We start from the raw sequence: 17,169 nt of genomic DNA on the forward strand, positions 1-17,169 counted from the left end.
TCTGCAAGCATAGCAGAGTATTGTTAATAGTGTCAGGGGTTGGCTCTCTCGCCCAAGGGCTGGGTCTCAAGTTGGGCCAGTCAGTGGTTGCTATTCCCTCAGTCTCTGCTCCATCTTTATCACTACACTTCTTTGTAGATGAGACACATTTTGGTTCTAAGGTTTTTTGGGTGGGTTAGTATCCCCCTCCCTTCACTGGAAACCACACCTGGCTACAGGAGGTGGTAGACTTTAGGCTCCTTAACCCCCACTGCTAGGAGTCTCAGCTAGGGTCAACCCCACAGACTTCCATGAGCCTCCCTTGTCCCAGAGACGCGCCCTACAGGTTTCTGTGCTCTCTCCTGGCCTCCCTACCCTCCCCCCCCCACCCCACTCTAGCTCTCCCCACACTTGATCCCTACCCACCTCTTTCCCCATTCCCTCTCCCATCCACCAAGATTAACTCTTAAATCCCAGAAACACATAGCACATGATATATTCAAAATAAGAATAAGCCCATAAGTATTCACAGCTTCAACGGAACTAAAATTTCATGTCAGGCTAATTCTATTTGCTTTTTTCACATATGAATTGGGGGAAAAATTGCAATAGTACATTCCATATTTAGCTGCCTTAAACTCCTAATTAAATAGTATTTTTTTTCTCAAAAAAAAGTATCAACTTCTTCATGTAGAAGTCAGTTTTACCTTCTTTTTCTAAATCTAAACAAACCTATCTTCAGTCAAAGATTTTCCACAACCCATCTTGCAAAATTTAATACTGTCCAGTTATACAGCTAGTCATTTTTTTCATAGCCATTAAGATTATTTAATCAGTCATAAATAAAGTACATCATCATGGAGGCAGTGTTAGCAGTAGTAAAAAGTATTTCTCTAAAATAAATGTTACAGTAGTCATCCTTCCTCACGTAAAATTAGCATGATTACTTGAACAATTTGAATTATTTTTAAATATGTGTGTCTGTAGGGCAGGGGGTAGTTACCCATGAAGGCCTCAAGAGGGCCTCAGGTGCCTAGAGATGGAGTTATAGGCAGTTGTGAGTTGCCTGGTATGGGTGCTAGAAACGTTAACTTGGGTCTTCTAAAAACAAAAACAAAAAAACAAAAACAAACTCCATGTTTTCTTAACTGTTGAGCCATCTCTCCAGCCCATGAACTATTGTTTTAATTGCTCTAAAATAGATTGGTTATATTTTGTTTTTTGAAAAACCCCTGTAGCAAAAACACTACCAAGAACAGTAACAAAATTCATTACTTATTTTCTAATTCTTGAATAGTTTAAAAGTTCCTCAATGTACAATGTTCCTCAAATGCTGTTTTAGAAATCACTGCAAATATTATTTTAATAATTAGTGCTTACTGATAAAATAACTAGTGAAAATGATCTAAATGACAGGTCATTGCGGAACTTATTTGCTATCTATTAAGAAACTCCAAAGCCAGGCGCAGTGGCGCATGCCTTTAATCCCAGCACTCCGGAGGCATGGGCAGGCGGATCTTTGTGAGTTCGTGGCCAGTCTGGTCTACACAGCAAGTCCAGGACAGCCAAGGCTACATAGAGAAACCCTGTCTTGAAAAACCAAAAAATAAATAAATAAATAAATAAAAAGTAAAAAATAAAAAGAAAGAAAGAAAGAAAGAAAGAAACTCCAGAGTCTAGAATACGTTATTTCCATGTAGTGAAAGGGATGAATAAAAGACTTAGTTGATCTTAAATATGAGAACATTAATTCAAATGGCCCTTTGTAAACCAAGTGCTGTGACACAGGCCTATAATCCTAGCCCTGGGGAAGCAGAAGAAGTACTGTGAATTTGATGCCAGTCTATGCGATAAGCAACATCTGTCTCCAAAAAAAAAAGAAAGAAAGAAAAAGAAAAAGAGAGAGAGAACAAAAGCAAATGACACTTTTTGAGTCAATACAGAAAGCCAGGCTAGGGCAAATTTCAGTGGTACATTTGCCTAGAAAGTCAAGGCACTGGGCTCCATAACTAACAACCACAAGTGGAAGTGAGATAAAAATACACAGATAATCGAAAACAAGTGCCAGGCCAGGTGTGGTGACAGAACTCCTAGAAGCTGGAGGCCACCCTAGGCTACACAGCAAGACCCTACTCCCACCCCTCAAAAAAAATTAAAACACCAAATTTTTCTTTAGAGGCATAGTACTATGAAAAATAGGCTATACAACTGCATGGTAGCCTTAAAGCATATAAAGAAAAATACTTTAAAATTTTTTATAAGGATATTAAGTTGGAAGGAGACATGGGAAGGCAGTCAGGAGTCATAAAGGAAGAATAAAGTGAATGAGATCAGAACACTCTGTATACAGGCCCGGGTGTGGTAGCACAGGCCTTTATTCCTAGGACTCAGGAGGCAGAGGAAGGCAGACCAGTGTGAACAAAGGCCAATTTGGTCTACACAGTGAGCTCCAGGCCAGCCAAGGCTATATAGTAAGTCAGACTATGTAAATAAGAAGTACTATAGTAAGTAAGTCCCAAAAACCAAACCAAAACAAAACGAAAACAAAAAATGGTGATTGGAAAGCTGACTCAGTAGTTAGGAGCACTGGCTGCTCTTCCAGAGAACCCAGGTTCAATTCCTAGCACTCACCATGGCAGCTCACGCCTGTCTGCAATTCCAGGGTTTCTGACACCCTCACACAAATATACATCAAACAAGATACCAAAAAACATAAAATAAAAATATATTATAAATTATTTTTAAACCCTAACATTTTATTGGCAGAAATAACCTATATTATACTCTATATTTTTATCTTGCAATATGCCACTCAGAGTATATGGAACATTCCTTTGTGTTTGTTTTTTGAGACAGGGTTTCTTTGTGCAGCTCTGGATGTCCTGAAACTCACTCTATAGACCAGGCTGGCCTCAAACTCAGAGATCCACCTGCCTCTGCCTCATGAGTGCTGGAACTAAAGGTGTCCACCAACACCACGGGGATTAGAATGTTGTTTTATGAAATAAAACCATAACCAAAAAGATAGGTGTATTTCTTTCTGGAATAAACAGTATAAAATGTTTTATGTTGTTAGTGTCGAACTTAAAACAAGTCCTTTAAATTTCTGTATTTTCAGCTGGGCATGGTGGTGCATGCCTTTAATCCCAGCACTCAGGAGGCAGAGGCAGGTGGATCTCTGTGAGTGTGAGGCTAGCCTGGTGTTCAGGTCCAGGATGGTTCAGGACAGCCAAGGCTACACAGAAATCCTCTCTCGAAAAAACAAACAAACAAACAAATAAAAAATTGTATTGTCTACTAAATTAAAAACTCTACAAGGTGCATTTCTTTAGTCCTAGTACCCAGGAGGCAGAGGCAGAGGCAGAGGCAGACAGTTTTCTTTGAGTTCAAAACCAGCTTGCTCTACATAATGAGTTCCAGACAGACAGGGCAACTTAGAGACCTTGTCTTAAAACAAACAAACAACAACAAAAACAAGGAAACAAACAAACCTCTACCAATTACCAACAATCTCAGTACTTGGAAGTCTTGGAAGGGAAGGAAGGAGAAGGAAAGAGAGGATAAAATGTTATCTTAGCTCTAAACAGGACCAACTTTTAAAACAGAATAAAGGCCAGGTGTGGAGGTGCACGCCTTTAAGCCCAGCACTTGGGAGACAGAGGCAGGCGGATCCCTCTGAGTTCCAGGCCAGCCTGGTCTACAGAGCAGTGGTTTCCATAAGAACAAACATACAAAGTACACAGAGTTGAAGATCTGAAAGACACTTAACAAATGGAGCACTTCTGATTATAAAAGGTCATCTAAAAATAGTAAAGAACAGGCTGTCAAATTTCAAGTGTGTCCAAATACATCTAAGGTAGAAATACTGAAAACAAAATATCAATTCTAAGAAAGTAAGTTAAAGAATGTTAAGAAATTTAAACTGTTTGTAAAAAGTAACCACCTTTTTTTCTTGACTATAAACGTAAAAGAAAGCAGTGTTTGCAGCATCAGTGTGCTAAAACAACGTTAAGCAGAAAAGCAGTAATTGTCAAAACCATTCCCTTGTAGAAATTCAGCAGACAGGCAGGTGCTGGGGAGAACAAGGAGCTCCAAGCACTGCTGTATGACTTGGTGGTTTCTCTAGCATTTTTGCTCAAGAGCCAAGAACAGCAGTTTTCAACTCAAGCTAAGCAGAAAGGAGGAAGTCACACACCCTGTTTCACAAGCTTCATGTTCCTGGCACTACCCTACAGCATGGCATGATATGCAATACATCAACACAGAAATTATACACAGACCAACACGAGAGAAATAAGAGCCAGTGATCTAGAGCTCAAGGCTAGCCTTGGCTCCAGAGTGAATCTGAGACCCTATCTGGAAAAAACAACACTAAACAAGCCATGGATACCTTTTTAATAAAATTACAATTACTGAGACAAGATCTCTAGGTAGCCTTGGCTGCCTAGAACTCATGTAGACTCATGTGGTGGTAGGATATGTGTCATGGTGTGCATGAGGCAGTCTGGGACAATTCTAGAATCAGTACACTCCTTCCAGAGGGACTGTTTACACATATTTATCTTTGTCACTGCGTATACAGATTAAGCCCAGGGCCTTGCAAGTGCTAAGCACACATTCAACACAGAACTATACTTTTACCCTTAATATTACTGGCAAATATAACTTTAGTATAGTTAATTATGAAAACCAGAATAAAGTGCTCAGCCAATTACACTTTACAGACACTGATACAAACCACTGTCTGAGGCATGCTGAGCATGTTTCCCACCACTGAGCTATAAGTTCAGTACAGTAACAGCATCTCTTTAAAACAATAGCCACTGTCTAGGCCGAAAAGATCGCTCAGAGATTTGGGGCATTTGTTGTTCTTCCAGAGGATCCCGGCTTGATTTCCAGTATGCCCTTCCTGACCCCCGGAGTGTCCACAAGGACAAAGAAAGCAGGGGGTTTAGAAGGCTCTCGACAGAAATGACTTCCATGGCCAGATCTGGGGAGGCAGATTAATTTTATTCGAGGTGAACAAAAGTTATATAGAACTTTAAGGAGGGTCTAGAGATATCCATGGTGGGTATAGATTGGGGGTTGGAGGACTAAGGCACTAAGATGCCTCGTTTACCTGGAAAGCCATTCCAAGAATCAATGGTGTTAACAGGGCAGGTTCTTATCAGAAGAAAGGGAGTTGAACCTGCAAACTTTGTATGGACCAACAGGCATCACTCCTCAGGTAGAAGGTGTAGGGATCCAGACTCCCCATGCAAAGAAGAGGAACCCCACTGACAAAAGGAGTTCTCATTTTGCAGGAAGCTCAAGGGTTCCTGGTCATTGTACAGTGTAACCTTAGCAACAGGTCTTCCCAACATCCCAGCACTTAAGTAGTAGCTCACAGACATCTAAAACGCCAGCTCCAGTAATCTGACACCCCTTTCTGAGTGCTATGGACACCAGGCATATTCATGGTACACATACATGGATGCAAATCTCAACTTTTTTTTTCTTTTTTTTCTTTTTTTTTTTTTTTTGGTTTTTCAAGACAGGGTTTCTGTGTAGCCTTGGCAATCCTGGGCTCACTTTTTAGACCAGGCTGGCCTCAAACTCACAGCGATCCGCCTGCCTCTGCCTCCCGAGTGCTGGGATTAAAGGCGTGCGCCACCACGCCCGGCTCTAAACATTTTTTAAAGATTAATTAAAAAAAAATAGTCACTGGTACATTTTTAAAGGAGGAAGGTTTTCCACAACTCCATGCAAAGTGTGATGATAGTTCAGGAATAAAGATGGTAAGGATGCTATGAAAACTATGTGCTGAAACACAACCACCAAGGATACTAGCATAAAGTTTCTGGGCAAACAACTGGTATATCTAAAGAAGAAAATCATGAGCAATATTATTGATCATCTACAGCTTTACACAAAATGGTTCCCTTTGCATAGGTACACTTGTCTAGGCAGGAAGCAAGATGTCTTCTACAAAGCACCAAGAAACAACACAAAAAGAAATCATTGGGAAAACTCCTTCCCCCCCCATTCATCTACCAACAACTTCAGAGTTAAAAAGAATTTCAGGAAGATAGCTGATCGGAACACAAGTAACAGGTCACAGAAATCTATCAAACAATAATGCCAGTCAAAAATTCCTGAAGTTTACCAGCAGTGGTGGTGCACACCTTTAATCCCAGCTCGAGAGGCAACGGTAGGCGAATCTCTGTGAGGCCAGCCTGGGCTACAGAGCTAGCTCCGAGGAGCCAGGGCTACACAAAGAAACTCTGTTTCTGAAAGAAAACAATACAAAAACAAAAACAAACAAACAAACAAAGAAAACCAACAACAACTGCTAATGTTTCTGTGCGAAGGTTCCGTCTATGCCACAGACGTAATGTTCAATAGGCATCTTTACAATACTTCATAGAAAACTGTGTTAACAAGAATTGCTTGTTGTTGTTCGGTTGGCTTGCTTGCTCTCTTAAATTCTAACCCTTTCCGTTAGTTGTCCAGGCCCTGTGTGAGCTACCACACCGCTTGTTTTGCTATGCGTCAGCTAGTTTTGTTTTTGGTTTGGTTTTGGTCTTTTTTACAGGGTTGGGTTTTTTTTGTTGTTTGTCTATTTTTTGATGGGGGTGGCCTTTATATATGTCCGTGTGAAGGTGTCGAATTCCCTGGAGCCAGTTATAGACATTTTTCAGCTGCCATGTGGGTACTGGGAATTGAACCCCAAATTCTCTGGAAGAGTACACTGTGCTCTTATCCACTAAGTCATCTCCCTAACCCATAATGATTTTTTGTTGTTATGTTTTGTTTTGTTTTTCAAGACAGGGTTTCTCTGTGTAGCCTGGCTGTCCTGGACTCACTTTATAGACCCGGCTGACCTCAAACTCACAAACATCTGCCTGCCTCTGCTGGTGGAGTGCTGGCATTAAAAGGGTGCACCACAATGCCCGGGTCCATAGTGGGGGAAAAAAAACTATTTGAACACAGTGCTAGTCACTTTCATAATTAATTTTAGTTTGTATATGGTTGAAATTTTAAAAAATGACTCCTAACTAGTCTGTCTATACCACTTGCCCAAAGTCTAAGGCCTAAGTTCACAATTGCCTGTATATAATTTCATTCTTTACCACTAAATCATCAATCAAAAAAAAACTTCTACAAAATCTGCCATTTATAGTCATATAGAAGGAGCTCAGAATGTTGACCTAATAGAAGCCTTGTAATTTATGAACGAGAAAGTTAATACAGACACATAAGACAGTGTTCTTCAAGAAACCAGTACATAAGTATGACAAATCACTCTGTTTTGTAATAGAAAACAGCTAATAACATCTAAAGAACAAGCCAGGTAGAGTGCTTATGCCTGCAATCCCAGTACTTAAAATCTGAGACAAGAGGATTACAAGGCCAAGGTTTTATATATTTTGCAGAGGAGGAGCAGACACAAAAAGACAAGTATCCCAGGTAATCCTACCTCACAGATGGCCTCAATGACTATTTCCTTGAAAATCTATATCTAGGACAATTTCAGAACAGCTAGCTAGGTCATCCAGCATCACAGACTGTTCCAATGAGGAGCTTCAGCTAAGCTCTAAACTTTCCTAGCATGCAAAGACTGGACAGCAAAAGTTACAGCTTTCTTAAGACTGGTCCCCCAAAGAAAAACTAGATCCCAAATCAGCAGGAAGCAATTTAAGAAAATTATGCCCCATTTCCAAGATGAGGTGGATTTTTTTGGTCATTCTATGGTGATAGGTGTTTGTTGTTGGTTTAAAGGGGTCGCCTATAAGAATGATAAGGAAGGGCTGGGGTTTCGCTCAGTGGTAGAGCGCTGGCCTAGCAAGCCCAAGGCCTTGGGTTTGGTCCTCAGCTCTGGAAAAAAAAAAAAAAAGAATGATAAGGAAAAGGATAGACTACTGAATCTACTTTTAGACCAAAGAACATTAATAAGCCAAAAATATTACATTGGTATAAATCTTTGTATATTAAAACAGATTTAGTATGATGTTTGGTTACAACATGCTAAGGTATTGTACCTATGTAATTCTTAAAACTGTAATGTTAAGTTTTAGCCATTTTTAAAGCTACTATTATGAACTGTTCAGGATAAGTAAGAAATGCATATTAGCCAGACAACCAAACTCACAGTCATGTTAGATACTAGTTTAGTTAATTACAAAAATGTTTCCAGCCAGGTATGGCGGCGCACGCCTTTAATCCCAGCACTGAAGAGGCAGAGGCGGGTGGGTCGCTGTGAGTTCGAGCCCAGCCTAGTCTACAAAGCGAGTCCAGGAAAGCCAAGGCTACACAAAAAACAAAATGTCTCAAAAAACAAAAACCAAAAACCAAAACAAAACAAGAAAACAACCAACCAAACAAAAAAAAAATGTTTCCTATATTGACAGATTAAAAAATAACTTCAACAAAGGCTAGGCTGGACTACCAAGCATCTGAAGCCAGCCTAACTACTTAACAGGAGCCCGCCTTTAAAAATTAATTATTAGGCCAGGTGGTGGTGGTGGTACATGCCTTTAATCCCAGCGCCTAGAAGTCAGAGGTAGGCAGGTTTCTGTGAGTTTAAGGTCAGCCCAGTCTACAGAGCTAGTTCCAGGACAGCCAAGGTTATTTAAAAAAAAAAAAAAAAAGTCTCAAAAAACAAAACAGAAATAGACAAAAACAACTTTTACTTGTTAAAAGTAAATTTTAATCACATATTTTAAAACATTTTAAGCCAAATTTTCAATGGTGGTGGATACTAAAAAGTTAGGAAGACAAAACCTTGTCCACAGAAATGATACTTAACAGTCCAGTCTGAGATCACTAACCAGTAGCACAGAGTAGCAAATGACATTATACTATGAGCATTTAAAATAAATACAAAATTTATAAAAAGTAGGTCTTGAATCATGGTAAACATGCAAGGAAACCAATAATCAGCAAGGCAGCTATAGTTTTTAAGCATTATTAGGAAAGGACAAAAACCAAGGACTGGCATTTGAAGGCACAGTTTACATCTTAAGTGTTGTAACACTGATACTTTGTGTCTGGTCTACAAAGCAAGTCCAGGACAGCCAGGAATACACAGAGAAACCCTGTCTTGAAAAACCAAACCAAACAAACAAACAAAATGTATTTTCACTGGGCACAGTGGTGCACATCATTAATGGAAGCACTTGGGAGGCAGGGGCAGGTGGATCTTGGTGGGTTCAAGGACAACCTACTCTACATACACAGTGGGTTCCAGAACAGCCAAGGTTATGAAAAAGAAAGAAAGAAAGAAAGAAAACCAATAACAACAAAAAAGCGTTTGCTTATCTAAAATAACCCATTTTTTCCTTCCATTGTATTCAATCCCCTAAAAGCCACAGGTGGCCCAAAAGAAGTACTTTAATACTTACTTAGGAAATGAATTTAACCCCAGGTGCTCTGTCTTGGAATATAATATTCTCTCTACCATGTCAAAAAGTGGTCTCCAAGGTAACTCTAAATCATCTCTTGAAAGAAGTTCCTTTTTCCTAATTAGAGAAGAAAAATACATGCAATCACTTATACCAATGCATGATTATTGAATATACTACACAGAGAGGCTAGCTAATCACAGTGTGCTTTGCCCGTCTCTGCCCAAAAGCCACTCGCTGGCAGAATGAGCAATAGGAAATAACTTGGAGCTCAACATCAAGCAGTGCCTATTAAAGGAGGCATTTAAACTGTGCCACCATTGTTGTAGATAAACATTTATTTTATGTTTATGAGTTTTTTGTCTGCATATGTTTATATACACTACATGCATAGCTGGTACTCTCAAAGACTAAAGGCGGCATAGGATGCTCTAGAAATAAAATTAGGAATAGTTGTGAGCTATCATGCAGGTGCTGGCAACTGAACTCAGGTCCTTTGCAAGAGCAGTAAATGTTCTTATCCACCCCTGATGCATCTCTTCTGCTCCTTTCATGCTTTGCTATACCACGCGTATAGTACTTAATGCTTCTAGTCTTCCCTGGGTACAAGAACAGTTTATATACTATGAAGAAAATAATTAGCATAAAGAAAGAACCCAATCATCTACGGTTGAGCATGTACAATTAAAAGCTTCACCGAGAAAATAATTTTTAAAATAAAAACATACAGTTAAACTTTGGGTAATTGTTCTGTTCTTTTCCCAAAATTGAGTCTCATCCATTAAAGCTTTAAAAATAAAATCTTTCCAGGAATAACAGAGAAGACTTACTTTAATAAGTTGATCAAGAGACGGGCAAATCCCTGCATCATGCTGATTTCTAGTTTTGGAATTGATACCAGCTCATACAATAACTTAATAAAAAGAACATGATCTTCTTTGCTAAATTTTCTCCCATAAAGTCGGATATACCTGCAAAAGGAAAACAAAGCTATTAAAAATAAGTCTAGTCACTCACGTTCCTTACCATTTGTAGTATCCATTTATCCCAGCAGTAAAAGGCCTCTGCAATATCAAAATTTCATACACAGAGAGTTCCAGACCAGCCAAGGCTTCACACTGACACCCACTCCCCATAAATAAGTAAATAAACAAACAAATAAAAAAGAAAAATAAGCTAATAGTTTATCTCAAGGTATACATACTGAATTTTGCTTTTTCTTTCTTTTTGTTTTTGTTTTTTGTTTGTTTGTTTTGTGTTTCTCTGTGTAGCCTTGGCTGTACTGGACTCACTTTGTAGATCAGGCTGGCCTCAACCTCACAGGGATCTGCCTACCTCTGCCTCTCTGAGTACTAACTGGGATTACAGATGTGTGCCCAGTTATTACATACTAAAGTTTTAACTTAGAAAAACAATGAACAAGCCGGGCGTGCTGGTACACGCCTTTAATCCCAGCACTCGAGAGGCAGAGGCAGGCGGATCGATGTGAGTTCGAGGCCAGCCTGGTCTACAAAGTGAGTCCAGAAAAAAAAAAAAAAAGAAAGAAAGAAAGAAAGAAAAAAAGAAAAGAAAAACAATGAACAAAAGCTCTGGCATGCTTAAGAGTAAAAAGATTGCTTATGGGCTGGAGAGATGGCTCAGCGGTTAAGAGCACTGACTGCTCTTCCAGAGGTCATGAGTTCAATTCCCAGCAACCACATGGTGGCTCACAACCATCTATGATGTGATCTGATACTCTTCTGGCCTGCAAGTGTACATGCAGGCAGAGCATTGTATACACAATAATAAATAAGTAAATCTTAAAAAAATATTTAAAAACAAAAAAGGTTGCTCATGTCCCTTGCTCTCTCTTTTAGGCAGAGTCTCACTGTATACCCTAACCCTGAAACTCACCATTTATATCAGGCTGGCCTCAAACTCAGAACTCCACCGTGAGAGCCAAAGTTAGGTTTTAAGTTTTAATCAATGTGCCTAAGAGATCCAAATGCCTCTCAAGGACAGTTACTCTCTGAGATGCTGATGTAATAAGATAACTGAGGAACCAGGCTGCCTCCATCTTAAGCTTCAAAGCCATCTTAAAGTAAAGACAAATGAAGTTCATTCCTGTTTATGATTAAACCTGTTTTTCAAGGATTGGACTGTGCCTTACCTGTAACCCCAACTACAAAAAAAGTAGTTCTTCACTGTCTATTCCAGGAATGGCAATCATGTCATTGTTTCCAAAAGTTGCTTATAACCATCTTGCAGCCTAACCTTGCTCAAAGGGGTTGTTATGGCTGCCTTGCTATGCCCATGTTGCAACCAGGTCTTTGTTTCAGGAGACTGTTATGACTAACTTGTTATGCCTATGCTTTGCTCCTATAACCCCTCCAAAATCCCCCTACCCTTAAGCTATTAAAAACCCTTTCTTAGCTGGACAGTGGTGGCGCACACCTTTAATCCCAGCACTCGGGAGGCAGAGGCAGGCAGATCCCTGTGAGTTCGAGGCCAGCCAGGTCTACAAAGTGAGTCCAGCATAGTCAATGCTACACAGAGAAACCCTGTCTCGAAAAACAAAACTACAACAACAAAAAGCCTTGTCTTAACAGAGCTGGGTGGTGTATGCCTGTAATACCAGGGCTCAGGGAGGCAGAGACAGGCAGATCTCTGTGAGTTCAAGGCCACTCTGTTCTACAAAGTGAGTCCAGGACAGCCAAGGCTACACAGAGAAACTCTGGGGGGGAGGGGGGACCAAAAACTAAAAATAACAAGCCATGTTTCCACTTCCCTAAACAGGTTTGGTTGACCAAAAACAAGTCTGTTTTGCACCAGATGTGTTTGAACAAAGGCCCCCAACTGAATGGAGGCAGGAGGTACATGACCTTGTGGATTTGCCTGTATAAGCACCTGGCCAGTGTAAACTCATGGCCTTTGCAACTCGGCTCTCTTTAGGAACTCCAGCCCTGCCACACAGTGGCAAGCCTTGTTCTCCATGACTCCTTCATGTTTTTAAAAACAATACTACCTGGGCGACTTATATTACAAAGTTTGGCTGCCAGTGCAAGGTACTTTCTTATATATATGAACACATGAGATGTGTGTGTGTACACACACACGTATATATGACTGCATGGTTTTGGTTTTTTGTTTGTTTTTGGACAGGGTTTCTCTGTGTAGCCTTGGATGTCCTGGACCCTTTGTAGACCAGGCTGGCCTCAAATTCAGTGATCCACCTGCCTCTACCTCCAGAGTGATGGGATTACAGGCGTCTACCACCACACCTGGCATGACCGCATGTTTTAATATATTATTAAACAAGCAGTGTTTTAAAATCCTCTTTCATAAGCCTTGTTTTCAGAACAGTTATTGTCCCACAAAAATCCACCCTAATCCAAAATATCCTGGAGACCTGTTGTTGCTTCACTTGGTTGATTTATACCATGTGGTCACCTTTAATCAAGATAGGAGTAAAGTCACATGACATTCAACCTCTCCAACCCTAGTAAAGATGGCTGCCTCCATCCTGATGAGGGACAACAGCTGAAATGGTAGCAAGCCACAGGTTACTTATATCACAAGATGGAGTCACACCACATGATTCCTTTAAAATTACCCTATGCATAGATTTTTAACTATCAACCCCATGAGTTTTACACTAACTTACTTTTCAAAGAATTTATTTAAGCTGTTCTGCTTTAGTCTCTTGCCCCTATTACTGAGTTAGGCAGCTCATCTGACACAGGGCATCAAGGAAACATTTTTTGTTTGTTTGTTTTTGAGACAGGGTTTCTCTGTGTAGCCCTGGCTGTCCTAGACTCACTTTGTAGACCAGGTTGCCTCGAACTCACAGAGTCCATCTGCCTCTGCCTCTCTGACTGCTGGGATTACAGGCGTGCATCTCCATGCCTAGCTTAAGAGAAACTTTTAATAAAATATGCTTGAGTGTAGAGAAGGGAGAGCCATAACCCAACTTTAGAGCCAGAATCTGGCAGGTACCATCTTACTTCTCGCCCTGGATGGTTCATGGCCATTTCCTGGGAATCCCAGAATAAACTTGGCCACAATCCATCATCCTGGCCAGTATTTAATAAAAATTTGCTTCAAATTTGGCACAAAATCCTGATAGTGGTCTTATTCTCACGTGGTAAGATTAACACAACCTGCCTCTACTTCCCTGGTGCCAGGGTTAAACGTGTGGAACACCACCTCCAGCCAAGTATTCCTTCCTTAGACATCAGAATCATGGTGTACTTATGGAATAAGAAGAGACTACTTCAAAATTTATTTATAACAAAGTATTAGATATGTAAAATCCTAAACCACTTTGTTGAAGACCATTGGCAGATTAAAAAAGAAAAAAGACAGAGAGGGCTGCAGATATGGCTCAGAGGTTAAGAGCACTAACTGCTCTTCCAAAGGCCCTGAGTTCAATTCCCAGCAACCGCATGGTGGCTCACAACCTTCTATAATGAGATCTGGTGACCTCTTCTGGCAGGCAGGCACACATGCAGGCAGAACATTGTGTGCATAATAAATAAATCTTTAAAAAAGAGAGCGAGAAAGAGAAAGAATGCCAGGCAGTGGTGACTCAACATCTTTAATCCTAGCACTTGGGTAGCAGAGGCACACCGAGAAGCCTCGATTTGGGGGGGGGGGGGGGAGGGAGAGAGGCACAGAGACCGAGACAGACAGAGATTGACATTATTACTCCCATAGACTAAAATCAAATGAAAGTTAAGTCTAACTCAAAATTAGAAAATCTAAAGTGCTTTCCTACCTTCCAGAAAGACCTTTAAATTCTCGGTCTGTTAGGGATATTTCCTTGAGGCAGAGGCAGGCCAATCACTGTGCGAGGACAGCCAGGTCTACAAAGTGAGTCAAGGACAGCCAAGGCTACAGAGAGAAATCCTGTCCGAAAAAACCAAACCAAACCAAACCAAAACCTGGAAGGACTCTGATCCAATAGGCTAACCAAACTGAGCTACAGCAGTAGACATACAATAAAGACATGAAATTCAAGTTTTAATACTTTCTGAAGAAACCAACAAGAAGGCTTCCTCAAAGGACTAGAGTTGTTGAAAAAGCTAAAGATTTTAAGGGAATTCCTCAGAAATGTATTTCCTCTATCTCCCAATTTAAAAGTAGTTCTCAGTGTTTCTTAAAATATTGTACAAGAAATCTTTCCAAAGTGTTGCAATGTGAGCATTCCAAGAGCTTGTGAGAAAGCTCCAAGAAAACAAGATGAGAGTCTTGTAACTTCTGTTCCTCGGTAACATAGGTTGTTCTTGGAATGTACTTCACACCCCTCCCATGTAGAGTAAATAGGAGAGGATTCACTTCATTATTATTCAGATGGTGTCTCCAAGCACATGTTGTCCTTGACTGTATGTGGCCTAAACTCAGGTGACATTTGCTCGTTTGACTGCTCAAATCCTCAAAATACCCTCAGAATATAAACTGTCTGATGCTCTGAACAAAGTTCACTGTTGAATGAGACTTTAATCTGCCTCACTTTTAGGCTCCATTCCCAGGTTCATGCCATCAACTAGACTGGTAACACTTGAAAAATACAAAAATAATAACCATAACATTTTTGTTTTATTTTTTAAAGATTTTATTTATTTATTTTATGTATGAGTGCTCTATCTGCATGTACACTTGTATTCCTGAAGAGGGCATCAAATTCCAGTATAGATGGTTGTGAGCCACCATATAGTTGCTGGGAGTTGAATTCAGGAATCTCTGGATGAGCAGACAGTGCTCTTAACTGCTGAGACATCTCTCCAGCCCCCGTATGTATGTATGTATGTATGTATGTATGTATGTATGTATGTATACTTTTTTTAATTGGTCTTTGCGCTGAGTAGATAGCTCCGTTAGTAAAGTGCTTGTTTGGCAAGACAAAGAGTTCAACCCCAAAACCTATTTTGTCTAAATAGTGTGTAATGTAATAATGTCTCCTTTAATCCCAGCAGTGCCGAGGCAGACAGGCGGCTCTCTATGGCTTACTGGCAGCAGCCTAGCCCCCTGTTCCAGGTCAATCAGAGACTCTGTCTAAAACAAACAAAAAAGGTACATTGTGCTTGAGAAACCATACTGCTAATATTATAGTATCATTAAAAATTAAAAGTCAAACTTAATACTTGGGATACATATCTGACTACACACAAAAACTACAAATCGTTAAGAAAACGACAATTCAATTTCAAAAGTTCAAAGGCTGGTAACTTCCAAGAGAGACTGCTCAGATGACAGCAAGCAGATAGTTAACATCTATTACCCTCAACAAGATAGTCAGCAGCACGATTAAGCAGTAAAAGCACAGTAAAAGCTACAAAAGATTCACACCTGCTGACAACCTAAACAAAGATGCTTAACAACACCCAGTTTGGGTAACAACCTAGACCACCAGCCACTGATGCGATGTCTCCTAAAGGCCTTCATGTTTCAAAGGTGTAAGTCTCCAGCTTGACATTACTGGGATATTGTGAAAACTTTTAAGCAGAAGGATCTGTTAAGTAAAGTTTTATGCCATTAGGAACATTCCCTCAAAGGAGATGATGCAATCCTTTCCTACCCAGCAAGATGTCACCAGCCATTTAAACAGTTTGCTATGCTCTAGGCCTCCCAGTTCTACCTTGTTACCACCACTGACTGCCGAGAAGCCAGCAAGGGTCTGCCTAGTCATGGACTGGAACCCACAAATCTACATACTAAAATAAACATTCTTTCCTTTTAGGTTAATTCCACTCATTTACTTGTTTAAGTAACTGGAAATACTACTACAGAAATACTCTAGGAAAACTGCTTAATCCTTAAACACAAGCCTGTTCAATGACCCAGCAATTCCACATTAAATGAACACATGTGCCAACAAAGACAAGTATAAAATATACATAAATCTCACATTCTGCTGAGCGAAAGTAGCCAAACAGACCAGTGCATTGTGTAACCCTAGCACTTGAGAAGTGGAGTTGAATGAAAAAGATCAGGAATTTGAAATCATCCTCGGCTACACAATGAGTTGGAGGCTAGCCTGTTAGATGTTCCATTTCAAACCCAGGACAAGCACATGAGGTGCCTTTTAACATATCAAAGCGAACCTGGCCTCTAGGTTCTTTCAGCATTCCTCAGTCCTAACCTGTTACAGGACAAGGCTGTCATACCCTGCCCTCTACTCTTAACTATCTAGCCCAGGGGCTGGGGGTCCTTTCCCCAGAAGCTCTTCCCTATGTGGTCCAGACATGTTGGCCGCCTGCTCCTTCTTGTACCTTTTGTGTTTTTGGCCTCCTGGCTGCTGTACTTGTTTCCCCTCCCTGTCTCTCCACATGATTCAGGGTCATGACCACCCAGGGCTCCCCCAGATGTGTCTGCCTCTGGCTATGTCTTCCTTTTATACATACTAAACTTTCTCCTCCACCATTCCTAGCAGTCACAAACTTTCCTTTCCTTTTTTTTTCATTCATAAGCTATGAAGATCAAACAGCCAAGAATGCATATTATGATTCCCTTGTAAAGAATAAATGACGTTAATCTATGTTGTGATATGCTAGAACCAGAGCTTGTGTAGCATACTTGAGGCCTGGGATCCACCCTAGCACAAGATAAAACTAGATGTGGCAGCACTCATCAATAATCCAGCACTCAGGAAGTAGAGGCAGTGAGACTAGAAATTTAAAGTCAACCTCGGCTATATAGTGAGTTTGAAGCCTCACTAGTCCACATGAAACCATCTGAAATCTCAAAAGCTAAAATCTAATAAACACAGCAACAAAAAGAGATACGAGTGAAATGAGAAAAGAAATAAGAGTGTAGGTTAATCTTTAGG

General features: G+C 40.3%; 1 protein-coding gene and 1 long non-coding RNA gene across 4 annotated transcripts in view; one reads left to right on the forward strand and one right to left on the reverse strand.

Moving 5' to 3' along the window:
* The window catches only part of PSME4 (proteasome activator subunit 4), a 108,835-nt gene that overhangs the window by 80,948 nt on the left and 10,718 nt on the right, over positions 1-17,169 (reverse strand). For 2 of the 3 annotated variants that reach the window (XM_084760719.1, XM_084760720.1), the window contains exons 2-3: positions 10,193-10,333; positions 9,363-9,479 (exon numbers count right to left, since the gene is read on the reverse strand). In XM_084760719.1, the coding sequence (XP_084616845.1) occupies positions 9,363-9,479; positions 10,193-10,333 (258 nt within the window). Of the gene's footprint in view, positions 1-6,143; positions 6,227-9,362; positions 9,480-10,192; positions 10,334-17,169 lie in introns of those variants that run through there. The other variant, XM_084760721.1, reaches the window with a different exon arrangement.
* Positions 7,712-8,625, forward strand: LOC311585505. Its single transcript, XR_014775236.1, has 2 exons — positions 7,712-7,774; positions 7,877-8,625. It is a non-coding gene; the product is annotated as an uncharacterized lncRNA (long non-coding RNA).

Source organism: Acomys minous (assembly GCF_964271855.1).
Source record: "Acomys minous genome assembly, chromosome: 15".
In the NCBI taxonomy this organism is placed as follows: domain Eukaryota; kingdom Metazoa; phylum Chordata; class Mammalia; order Rodentia; family Muridae; genus Acomys; species Acomys minous.